Source organism: Cyrtonyx montezumae, unplaced genomic scaffold (assembly GCF_038088225.1).
Source record: "Cyrtonyx montezumae isolate F1298 unplaced genomic scaffold, pur_monq_1.0 scaffold_10, whole genome shotgun sequence".
In the NCBI taxonomy this organism is placed as follows: Eukaryota; Metazoa; Chordata; class Aves; order Galliformes; family Odontophoridae; genus Cyrtonyx; species Cyrtonyx montezumae.
Genome location: NW_027071826.1, coordinates 16,232,602 through 16,245,797, shown reverse-complemented (window position 1 = coordinate 16,245,797; position 13,196 = coordinate 16,232,602). Strand labels below are relative to the sequence as shown.

The window sequence follows — 13,196 nt, the reverse complement described above, 5'->3', positions numbered from 1 at the left end:
CATAAGCTTTCATTTTCTTTGTTATTCTAAGATAAATTAGAGAGATGGAGGACAGAATTTCAGAAGAATGAGCAGAAATGTTAAGAAAAAATATTGAGCTGTGTGAAGAGAGCTGAGAAAATTAACAGTTTTGAAAGGTGTGTTTTTTTTCTCCAAACCATGTTACAAAGGCACTAGCATGTTTAATTATCTGTTACAGACATAAATAATTGGCGCATTGTTTATCAGCAGACTTTTCTGCCTGCTACAGGGATTTTTTTCTTTATTTTTACATTGGTTAACAAGCACACAAAGCCTGAGACGGAGTCCCTTCCTTTCAGGAAACAAACCAATAGGCAGAGATGCTTTCCTTGCTGTTTTCTTTCTCTCTTCTTTAATGCATCTGCAACTTTTTACTGAACAATTATACAATTCCAGGTTCTATCTGCTCCCTAGTATTTTATGCTACAGTCACAGTTTGTTGCAGATACATAATTTCAATAGCTGAGTGCTAATTATTGATACAATTTATGGTGTGTTTTCATTGATAATAAATAATTTACTTCTGCATTCCAGACTGAAGATAAAAGATACAATATGGATGAGCCTGAGAGAGGAATAGCTGCTTTTCCATACTCCTTTCTAAGGTACGTAATATACAGCAGCAAGAAATAGCTGAAATATTCTTTTAGGCTTTCAAGCACAGCTTCTTGTTAGGTCAGTAAGCCATCACTTGTGGAACTTGTTAGTTTTAGATGAATGGCTTTTTCCAGCTTTACAGTTTAGTTTTCTTTTGACAAAGTTCCACTGTAAAGGCAATTAAAAAAGAGACTTTTGATTTGTATGATTTTCTTGTGTATGGGTTTTTTTTTTTTTTTGTAAGGAGCAAGACTAATGAGAATTTAATACAGCTTTAGTTCTGTATATGAATATGAGCTTACAAACTATGTACTTGGTTTACTGTAGCTGTACATCAGCTAAATACAGTATTGGCATACCTTTCAGGAAAATGAGTCTCCAGAAATCCAGACTTTTCATTCTAGGTTATGCTAAAGCTTCTGGACAGTGGGATGTTCCACATCTTTTTCTGAAACTGTAATAGTGAATGTTAGAATGTTATCTAAAATACAAGAACAGTGTTGAAAATCAAAAATCAGTCTGAAGCAAATTAGAAATTAGAAAGCTAGAACGTGGAGTTGAGGCATGTTCCTACCAAATTTTTGCTCTGAGATTTAATGAGAATTCAGAGGTTGTCAGTGATTTTTCATATGACCTCAGGGAAGTGGTCTGGTGTCTTTGTGCTTTAGATAGTCTTGTTCTTGACTAACTTTAAGGATGTAATATAGATCATCTGTAGTCATCTTTCATAGAGGGAACCAAAATCTTCAGGCTGGATGACAACTCTTACATAATCATGGAAGTTGTATCAGACTTGTTTTCTGTTTATTACTAAACTGGAGGATGATTCTATAGAGTTTAACTGGTTGGGTGCTTCGGGATATTTAGAAAGATGCTATGAATGAGAAACAGCATTTAAAAAGTCTGATTTCCAAACAGCACCTAAAGTTTCAAAGAGTCCCATCTTCAGGGACCACATCAACAAGGCTCTAAGAGGTATTAAAAATAAATAAATTTTAAAGGAGTATTGCAATTAAGGAGGTGAAAGCCACATATCACACGAACAAGGACTTGGTACCTTGGCAGCCTCCATTCCTTTCAAATGACAATAAGCATTTTTCTCTGCTCCCACTGAGAACCAGCAATTTTAAACGGCAGTCAGATTCTCAAGAAGCTCCTTTGGAAGCCTTTTAGTAGACACCAGACTGCAATCTTACACTTTCTTCCCACTTTCCTTTTGAGTGCAAAGCAGGTTGTTAATGCTTTACGTTTGCCTGTTTCTTCATTCACGTTCTCTTTGCTAAATTACAATACAACAGAAATGTAATATAAATAGGAAACACCATTTTTCTTATTTTTTTAAATCGACTGAAGGGCTGGGCCGGTGTCTGTATTTTTAAACATTTAACACTGAGCTTTCTGTTCTTCCTCCAGAGAAGATGACCTTTTATATTTAACTTTCATTGAAGATATAACAAATGAAATTCTTGACCTTGGGCTGTTTTCTAACAGGTAGGTTATGGCTGCTCTTAAATTTATAATGCTAAGTCAGTATACATTTCATTGCCTTTAACAGTGTATAAATACTGCTACCCCTTGCTCATTTTATTTCCTTTTGATTCTTGCTTTATATAAGAAAAAGGACTGAGAAAACACTGCAGGTCATTTACTTCAATCTACTGCAATGTAACATGAGAAGCAGCCTCTATTAGAAACTGATGTATGTGGAACAACGCTGAAACAAAACAGTTTTACTCTGTAAGATCTGTTTTGCTAAATAATCTTTGACACAATGCTTCATGCGTTGCCTTTCTGTCCTTGTTCCTGTTGCAGTTTGAATTCAGCCTTCAGTATGCATTGTAAGGATCACTACATACTGATCCAGATAAGGGTTCACTAGTTACTAAGTTGTATTTTTAAAAAATGATTAAACAGTAAGTTATTATTCAGTACATGCACGTGAGCATTACTTCTAAATCCTTTACTTACCCGCCCTCTTCGTTTGATGGAGCTCTGTCACAATCTTAATGGTCCTATTTAGCTAAGAAAAACCAAAAGCTAGGGTTGTTAAAATGTGCTTTTGTTTGTGTTACCTGATTTAATTTGTTTTATCTGTAGAGTTCTGGAGCAATTGTTTGAGTGTCATATACAAGAAAATAAGAACCGTTTGGATGAGGTGGGTGCTGTAACATTCTCACTTTCTGCATTTCCGAAGTACAGTGGAAAGGTACTGGTATACTTTCTTGTGTATATTACCATAATAATCAGTGGAGAGCATCTTTGCAGGAGATCTGCAGACTTTTGGTCTACCACAGGTAAGCCACAGTCACAAAGAAAATGACAAGAGTAACTCAGTTTGTTGACTGTTGCTGTGTAACTTAGTCACTCAGTTGCAAGCAGCCTCCCTTTCTTGAGTCAGAACGAAGCCCTGAGCTCTGAGCAGATAAGTGCTATGTGCTTCAGCTGCAGCAGTGTCACCCTTTCTTCCTTTGCACCCTAGAGCAAAATGCGGCACCTGTTGGATGTGCTTAAAGCAGACCTTGGCTGCAGCCCAGGCAGTGGTGCTGAGCAATCCCACGCAGGCTGGGAAGCCTTTGACTCACTGGATCTGGAAGAGGTGAATAGGATGGAACAGCTCGAGTCTACCAGTAGAAGGCAGAGGCAAAGAGAATCCACAAAAAGTGAAGGATTCTTTAAGACCATGGATTTACTATTGAGGGAACCAAGCACATACAGTGAAAATTCAAAGAGGACGGAGAGCAAGGATGACTTTTCAGAAGATGTTGATGAAATGATGAATGCTGAGACAGAGGCTCACGCTCGTGTGAAATCTGAGGACCCAGTCGCTTCACCCTCATGTGAGGAAACTCTAAACTTGATTGCTTGTGACAGTGATTTGGATGCCAACAAGGAACTTGATGATCTTGAGGAAAACTTTGCAGAGGTCCTTCAGATCACACATGACCACTCATAATAGTGGCCAAAATTTAGCTGTTAAATTGGGATGAAGCTATTTTTGTAGGGAACTGCCATTCACTAAATAAGGAGAAGCCAGTTGTTTATCTTCAGGTATGTTTTAACAGAATTCTCTTCAGCAGAGAGTATTTATTACAAATTATTGAGCATTTCTGTACTGATGCAAACTGTGAAGGGTAAAATGACAACTAAAAAAAATACTTTGTATATTTTGTCTACAAACTAACTTGAGAATATTAAAATTAGGTCTATATTTTATAGAAAGCTGCAGAGTAAGTTATGAAATATTTACCGTTTTTATTTATGACAAATAAATGATGACATTTCTAATGCAACGGTGGTCCATGCTGTAAAGATCCAAGATTTGTATTTTGCAAGGAGAATTCAATTTACCCACGATGAAATATGGTGTGCTACGTACCTGCAGGGCAGAGATGGAACTGTTTGTTCAGTCAGGAGCATTTTTTCTTCTCTTAGTGTTCAGCCATTGTTTGATGTTAAATGCTACTGGTGCATGAAGTTCTTATCTACTTTCTTTCTTTTCACAATACCTGTAGAACATAGCAAACATTCCCTTGCATTAGCTTGGATGAAATAAGGCTTGAGTATAGACAAAAAATAAGCATTTCTTTCTGATGTTGCTAGGTGATCATTCCTTCTTCCTGAACTATGAATTGGAATTGTTGTATTCCGTGCACCAACAGGTATAAAAACCATTTTGCAGCATTAGCTGGTCTCATGCTAGAAGTAGATGTGTGGTGCTAGCTGTCGCATACAGCAGCTTTTAAGCTGCTCAGTACATATGTATTTTGTGTTATGCACAGCTCTTGAGCTCCTTATCCTTCTTGTCCATGATTCAGCTGGTATTTCTTGAAAGTGAAGACCTAAACAGCTTTCACACTGCATAATGCCATAATACACCATCCAGTTTATTGTGTTGATGACATCCTTGGCATAGCATTCTGCAGGGAGTTTTGGGTCTGAAAAAAGGTCCAAAAAGAGTTGGACAAACCCAAATGGAGAGTTCATCAACTTGCACATACAACTGCCTCCCCAGTGGCTCAAGAGTTTCTAAGAAAGGCTGTTAAATTTGTAAGTTCAGAGTGTTAAAAGCATTCCTCAAAACTCTTTGAAGAAGCCAAATAAAAGCAACGCTTCTCGCAGCCACCAGCATTGCAGTGCAGTAAATGTTTTCCAAGGAAACACGCTTTCCTGGCTGTCTTGGTCCTAATGATAAATCACACTTGTTGACAATGACAGCAGAGCGTGTTTTATTTTACCCGTGTACACGTGGCTGAGCAGATGGGTCCTTCATCTGCCACGCTCCGCTGGCTATCTTACAAGTCTGGCCTGCAGTGTGAGTGCCCTGGCTCACTGAAGAGTAGGGAAGATGATGTGAGGATTTTGCATTGCTCTGTCAGAGCCTGTCGCACCGAGAAGACACAGCCACACTGCTGACACAGTGCATGGATCGTTTGTCCCTCGTCACAAGAGGCTGAAACCCTCCTCCCATCCCCAGAGCAACTGCCTTTTTCTCTCTTAGCCCAGAAGCGAAGGGTAGGATGCTCCTAGACAAATGGATGGTGTATTATATGAAAAGAAAACTAACACTGAGTGACTGGCTATGTCTGGTGGCTACAAATATGGCTACAGAGTGTGGTGAGCCTCATTGCTCCTCTGCCATGACCACATTGGCTCCTGGAGCCCTCCCTCCCTGCAGTTCTCCAACACTGATCAATTGTGGAGTTAAAATTTTCTCTTACCACTTTGTTTTAAAACCTGCTTTATAAAAGGGTTCGCTCAGCAAACTCTGGCTTGTGGTCAACACGAGTTCTGATTAAATATCAATAGGAATTTCGCATTAAAATTCTGCAAATTAAATTGTAGCAGTGAAAGTGGTCATGACTTCAGCACGCAGAAAGGTGCAAATAACGACACAGTCATTTCCTGCAGTATGAGTAACATGAAAATTAGTACTGTTCCTTGACCCTGTTTCATGTGGATGAGCTGTCTGAACATCGGTGACGTTTTATCTGGGTAGGTGGTAGTTAAAGAAGCAAACACATTAATAAAAACTGAACTTTTTTTTTTTTTTTTTTTTTTTTTTTTTACAAAGAAAGCATCTGTCTGCCCAAACCACCATTACAAACGTTTCCTGGACGTAGAGTGAAATGCTCAGTAAGGGACCACAAGGGAGCACAGCGATGTGCTGGCAGCTGGAGTAGTCAGCACAGGCAGGGGAACTGAATTCTTGTACAACCACTCCCAACGGGTAGTGAGGAAAGAACACTTGAATAAATGTTAGCAATATGAAATCAATTAGCTTATCTCACCCACAGATCCAAAAGTAAATTCAGGCTATCCTGGGCCTAAAGTGTTCCTCGTTTCCTTATTCACATTTACATTTGGTGGTACTTCAAACGTAAGTTGTTGAAGGAATTTGATACACAAACCAGACCCACATCACTGATAAGATTAATCAACAGTAAAAGCTTTGTTTTCCCTCTTGAACTTTGGGGTTACTAAAAAAAAAATAATTAAGGTGGGTGGCGGGAGAGGCATGATTTTTTTTTTAACCTCACCATCTTAAGTTTCCCTTTACTTGATGGTATATTCAGATCTTTCTAGAACAAGAAAGCCCCACCACCATTAGCTACAAATCTGAATGTTTTGGAAGTAACTGTTAGGAGCAGTTGGCTGTCATCTACAACAGAAAGATTTTTTTTCTGCCCTGACTCACGTGGGCAATAAATGCGTGTAATAATATCAGTGATGACTTCAAATGATCAAAAGCCCATTATGGTTACTTTGCTCTGTGACAAAGAAGTCATCTCTGAGGCCTACAGTCTTGTCATCAGCGGCCTTGTTTTCAGAGGCACAACTCTGTTTACAAATCAAAGTTAGGGCTTCGGGTCATTTGAAATATTGAGATTCCTGTGATGGAGGAAAAAGGTGCTTAGGTGTCTCAGTGTTACCTAGAGAAAAGAAAAACCTGCAAGCAAAACCCAAACTGTCGTATTATCCCTGATCAGCATAAACAAGATAACCAAAAGAGGGAAACAATACAAAATTGTAACAATTTCTCACTCCAAAACAACCAAACCAGATACTCACCAGTGATCTGATCTTCTGGTTTCTTTATCGAAAGTGAAATCTGCTTCATTCAGAAGCATTTGTCATCAGTTTCCATTCCACGTGGCAAACCAATTGATGTGCAAACAGGTGAGTGGTAAATTAATCTGCTGCACCAGCCATTGCATGTTGCATGGGTCACCACCAGTAAGGGGATCTAATTTCAAAGCCTGTAAGTGAGTCTTGTGCCAACGGAAGCTGAACTCGTCATGGGGAGAACACATCGCCAGGAAGGGAAAGCAGCAGCAGCAGTTCTCACTTGCATGGCAGTTCTTCAGTTGAGCTGTGGAGGACCTATAGCTCATCTGCACCTCAACCACCTAAACGAAATCCTAGGAGGACTTGATGAGATCAAGCAGTCCGAGGGCAGCGACAAGAAAAGTTAATTTAGGAGAAGGGAACCAAAATGAATAATGCGATGCCCACTGTGCACAGGGCTTTCTGTTCCCTTCAGAAAACATCCGAAGTAACTGAACTCTCCATGCCTCATAGAGATCAAGAAGACTTGATCTCTTTAACACACTCACTATGCTCATTTCAGCAAGGAGCAGAGGGCAGGAGGTGTGCAGGACAACAAGGTGACAACACACAAGTTAAAGCTACCCTCTATGGTAAGCTGTTGGACTGGCCTGCAAAAGCTGTAGGGATGCTAGAGACACAGGATATGGTCTCACTGAGTGCAAGCACAGACTTCTGTGCAGTAGCTGTTGCAGTTGCGTGCTGAGCACAGCCAAACTCCTGTGCAGTCCTTCCAGCCCTATCACATTGGTGGAATTAAATTAGACACTGAGAAGGGCAAGTAAAGGCTAAATAAAAGAAGTGGGGGGGGGCATCTGAAACTCGAGAAACTCACACAGCCTTGGTCTGGCAGGCCACAGAGCTACGCCGCCCCATTCTCAGAGGACAGGCAGCGTGATCTGTAGCACGAGGTGCAGAGCTCCCAGCAGTTATCCCAGGAATTCAGCAAGCCCGCAGGACTCCCCTTACAGTATCTGCATGAGGCTGCAGCGTACCTTACATCTCGCAGCAGCCAGTGGCCAATTCCAGGAGACGAAGGGCACAACGACGAGGTGACCCCAACCCAGCTATCTCTTTCTCTCACTCACAAGCATACTCGCATGCCAAAGAAGAAACTAAGCCATGTGCCAAAGGCCATCCGCTCTCCTGTAGCCTGGGAATTCCTCACAGGACCTCTGAGCAGGGGCCTCCCCTGCTATAAATCCAACTTGCAGGCATTTGTCACCCTGCTTTTTCCCGGAGTTAGACACAAGCAAGAGCAAAGATGATACAGATAGCACAGGTTTGGGAGCAGGCTCTGAGGATTCCTAAATGCTGGGTACAATCATCTCACATAACAATGGACCGTGTGAGAGAAATAGCAGAGCTCTTCCAGCTCTCCTCTCAGTTTTCCTTTCCCCAGAAACAAATTTGTGTGGTGGACCCTTCCCTCCAGCCTTGAGAGTCTTCAGCTTTGCACAAGAGCTTTCAACCTACATATTTTAAGGGTCCCCACTGTGACTTTCTATGGCACGCATGTTCCTCATGGCTCTTCCTCAGTATCTGAGCTTCAATTCACAGCATACTGAGAAAGGGTTATTGGCATATTCTCTTTATGATCAGCTCCAGAACCTTTAACCAAAGTGGCAACTGAGAGGTGAGAGGCCTCTCTGCTACTGTGAAGGGCCCAAGAAGCAGTCTCTGGCACATTCCAGTCACAAAACTATGGGACAAGTCAGAAGCAAGACAGTCAGTCTCACAGAGTCACCTTTACAGGTATTGAGACAATTTAGCCAGTAGTACTGGAGCAGTATTTCCAGTTCCTTTCAACAGAGAACGTAAATTAGCCTCAGTTTTGCTTATCTGTTGTTATTTCATGCCCAGCATTGTGCAGAGGGACAAAGCTGTCATTTTCTCCTGCAAACACAGCAGTTCCTTCTGCCCTTTAAACCCTAACAGGAATTCTGGAAAAAAAAAAAAAAAAAAGAAATCTTTCATCTATCAACTAAGTTTGTTTCTATTTTTGCTGAACAATTGTGCATTCCTTCTCTTTCCTAATTACATTTTGATCCTGACTACTGACACAATGCTGTGTTTTCCCTCTCTTTATGAAGGAGGAAACAGATGTTTCTCATCTGAACAGAGATGCCTTTTTTTCCAGCCAGAAGTTATCTCCAGAGAAGATCCAATTAAATGTACTGATTACCATTGCTGGCCTAACTCAGCAAGAGAGCTTTCAGGAGTAGTAGAATCAGGAAATAAAACAACATTGTATTTATAATGTGACAGTGAAAGGATGGGTCTTCCTTGAGTTGGAAAATTAAGGCGGAACAGCTCCCTAAGATTTATATTTCAAATTAAATTGCTTCCCCAAATTTATAAAGAAAAGTAAATATTTGATGACTGATGAAAGTTAAGTGATAGAGACCTACAGCTCCTGGTTTTTCAGCAGATAACCTGTATTTCTGAAATACATGGTGAGCATGAGCTGTTTCTGGAGGCTCAGAAACAATAAGTTGAGAACAAATAAATTATTTCTCTATGGCTATGGTGCAGTAAACTCAGATAACTCAGATAAATCCTGGTAAATCCTGGTAAATCAATATCTTAAGCAGTATCAAACTGAAAACAGCCTTCAACCTTTGAAATGTCCACAGTTTTTTTGCTCAAGGTTCTGACAACAGAAAGGCATTTTCAGCCTCAATCAGTCATGAATAGCATGGTATGCAGAGAGAAGACATCAGATACACATATGCACACACCAAAGCATGCAGCTCCTTCAAATCACTGATTATCAGTATTAAGCAGGCTTGACAGGGGCATTCTCCCTAGGTACTTAACACCAGTGAAAATTTTTCATCTGCCTATGACTATGATAATTCTGGGTCTGTTCGTGGAAGGATTTGATGTCCTTCTAAATTTACCTAAGGCACATGATTGTCATGCTAGAAATGTCTAATAGTAATAATCAGAACTAAGAAGCTGAGATTAAGAAACCTCATCTGCAAGCTCTCCATGTCTTTCCTGGTTTGTTTATTACAGTAGATACCTTAAATCCATAGAATAAGCAGGGCAGTAAGTAATAGTGGCTTGGTCTGTTGAGTATGGCCAATGTTTGGCTTAAATTTAGGTATCAGTCTGAGGGATTGTCCTGCATATCTCTAGGAGATGTGATGGTAGAGCTTAGAAAAATTCTTTCCTATTTCAAATTAATCTCTTCTAGCTTTGCCATCTGTGTTGTTGTGCTCTTTTGCTTTCAGAGAGTGCAAGAACAGGCACAAGCCCTGAAGTCCTTTCTTCAGAAAAGCTCCCAAAGGATGCCAAGAATTCCAAGGTATTTTCGTGATAAAATAGTCCCAGGCTCAACCATTTCCTACTTGCTCCTGCTTTTTCTTTGAATCACTGAGGCTACATTCAAAGCAATTGTAATAACGACAGAACCTTTAACTATCAGAACCACCATTTCCCTGAGCACCAGAACCCCAGCATCGCCATCACTCAAACGCAGGTGGTTCACCCTGCCAGACTGAGCCAATGAGATCTAGAACAACACAAGGTAATTGGCTTGGTGCAGGGCAGATGAGCATCTGTCTTTCATCTAACACTCACCCTCCTCCAACTCTGCAACCGTGTTCTCCTTTTGCTGCCTGTGTGAATGCCATCATACTCACAAATGGTGACCATCCACCGGTAGTCCTCTGGCTGCTGTAGATAACCTGGCAACTTCTTTCTGCAGCACTGTGCAGCTGCTGTCCTCACGCAGAATCCACAGCCTTCCAGACAACCACCAGAACAACAGTGGAAGAGAGAAAACACATTTATATGACATCATTGACATCTTAAAGAAAAGCAGTGGATATAGCAAAAAGCAAACCAAACCAACAAAAGTACACACCATATCCCAAACAGAGGAACTGTCACACACAAAGCTCACAGCTAGGTACTGAGCAATGCTGAGCTTCGTGTGATCTTCAGCTATCTACAGCCACTCTAGATTTGAACAACAGGCTGCTGTTCTCATCCCAAATCCATGCAAAAAGAGTGCTTTGCACACCCAGAACATCCCCCAGGATTTGGGAAATGATCAGACAGTTACACTGATACGTATGGTATTTTACCTTATGTGCAGTAGTGCCACCAAATTGAGCACACCTGGAAGATAAATCTTAATTAAAAGCACAGTAATTCCTGACACTTGGGTTCATGCATATAGGGACCTGCAGGGACAGAGAAGATGCAATTGTCTGGTCTGCAATCACAGTGTCCAGCGTGAAGTTCATCCTTCTATGTTGTGCTGTTCTCTTTTGTATCACTTCCATTTTTGACTAAATATCAATTAGAAAATGATGAGAACTTCAGTATTATGTAGGTTTTGGTAGTAGCTCCAATGATGTTAAGTAATAATACAATCCATTTTCTTTTCCTCTTCAACTTCTGAAACTGCTGCTTAAAGGGAAATAGAATATTTGATACTAAAAATGTCTTTAGATAATGCAAAACACATTTTAAAAATGATGCTAGGGTCATATGTGACTTCACTGTCACAAAGATGAGAATGATTAGCACCTGACAGGAAGTTTTTGTCTTCACATTCAAATGCAAAGCAGTACTTGCAGAACTCTAAAAGAAGGATAACATCTTTGTGGACACAAGGCCAAGTTTGAGACTAGAGCACACACTGCTGATTTTTCTAATAGTAATGAAACAATGAAAACACATAGTTGCTTCAAATATTTATTTTTCATGGCAAAAATAGACTATTATATATTCATTTCACATATATTACATTCAGTAATACAAGCTTTTCTGTCTATGAAACACAATTTGTACATTGTTTTACAAACCAATTTCAGTTTTACAAGAATTAAAGCTGTTTTGATTATACATTTTTACAGTATTGGTGGCAAGACAGCAAAAACAAACATGTTAACTGCTAGCTTAGTACTACAAAATAATACTCAAAAATTCACGTTGCTACTGCAAATAAAGTCCCATTTAAATCCTTCCATACTGGCTCAAATGAAAACGGAAGAAAATGGAGCCAGATCCTGCATTCCTCTGACATTAAGTACTCAGCCCTACAGAACTGCTGAAAGGACTTCAAACACCAGCTTGCTTTAACTGAGGGAGGAGATTTCAGCAATGTGCAGGAGGGTACCTACTCACTGATTTGCAAGCTGGAGTCTAAAATTTCCATCCGAGTCCCCCCAGATGGGTCATAAAGAAGACAAGTAGTTTGGCTGTTTCAAAGGAATTTGAGAAGGTATCTTTGCAAAGGGACAGCATATACACCTTGCCAGAATTATCCAGGATAAGCAAGGTGACAGACTGAAGGTTCTGTTTTCCTATTACGTTTCCTATTGTTCTAAAAATTAACTGTGTTTGTCATTAAATACTTTCTCATCTCCTAGTTTTACTTAAATATTTCCAAATGAAAGAAAAAAAAACAACAGCATTTAAATTCCCTTTAAAAAGGTTTCAAAAGGAGCCCTCTGAAATTGTGCTCATGAAAACAGTAATTCGGTAGTTTTTACTACTGCCCATCAGAAACCAAGCAAAACCACAGTTATCTACAGGCTTGCTCTCTTACTTGCCACATGCCAGATCTGTTGTAAACTCTATTTCTTAAGATTCTTTGCATTTGATTTCTGTCTTAATTCCCCAGCTAGAGCTGAAAAACAGATTTCTAAGGAACAAATATACCGGAGGTTATTCTTCATCACTAAACGCAGCACCATGTGGAAAACTGCAAAGAATAAAATCCAGGGTCATTTAGCAGCTGTTTTTTGAAATGCTCATAGAAATGAAGAATGTTTTTTTTAGTCCTTGCAGAACTTAGAGGAACATACACAGTGCCAGCAAAACACATCAAGTTAGCTGGTCCCCAACAGGATATTTATAAGAAATATATATATATTTTTTTTTTTTTTACAGCCATATTTGTAACAGCTATTGCTGTTGAAGTTTAAGGTATTTTCCTATAGCCTAGCACTGTATTTGAGAATCTCTGGAGTATAATTATTGCTGTACTGAAAATGGTGCAATGCAATGCAACGTATTGGTAAGTATATACCAAATCCCACAATTCAAAGGAGTGGTTTTCAGCACAGCCTCAACTCCATTCAGTTCACACCTACAGCAAACAGCTGGCTGCACTCACAAATTACTTAAAACTTTCAAATCATCTAATCTGCATCCATTACAAATTATCAGTGCAAATTTGCACATATGCCCATTTGCCTTCAGTTTGCATGTGCAAAACCTGAGACTGCAGCTTTAAAATCTGACCTTTAGTAAGCAAACAGAAGCTGAGGTGACAGATTGCACTGAATCTGTTTGGAAAAGAATATATTTTAAAATAACAGAGCTTGTGAAATAATATTTGGAGTTGCAAAAATCACATTTTAAAAAGTCAGTAGAAATAACTCCTATGACTACATGCTCACTTACCCTACCATGCCATAAAAAACATACCATATGAATCAGACCCTTCT

At 39.8% G+C, this 13,196-nt stretch overlaps 1 protein-coding gene across 1 annotated transcript in view; it reads left to right on the top strand.

Moving 5' to 3' along the window:
- SPATA7 (spermatogenesis associated 7) overlaps positions 1–3,773 on the top strand; it is a 29,384-nt gene extending 25,611 nt beyond the window's left edge. Inside the window, exons 8-11 of the mRNA XM_065751473.1 lie at positions 556–626; positions 2,032–2,109; positions 2,716–2,773; positions 3,098–3,773. Of these exons, the coding sequence (XP_065607545.1) occupies positions 556–626; positions 2,032–2,109; positions 2,716–2,773; positions 3,098–3,571 (681 nt within the window). The 3' untranslated portion in view covers positions 3,572–3,773. The remainder of the gene's footprint in view (positions 1–555; positions 627–2,031; positions 2,110–2,715; positions 2,774–3,097) is intronic.
- The last annotated feature ends 9,423 nt before the right edge of the window (positions 3,774–13,196 follow it).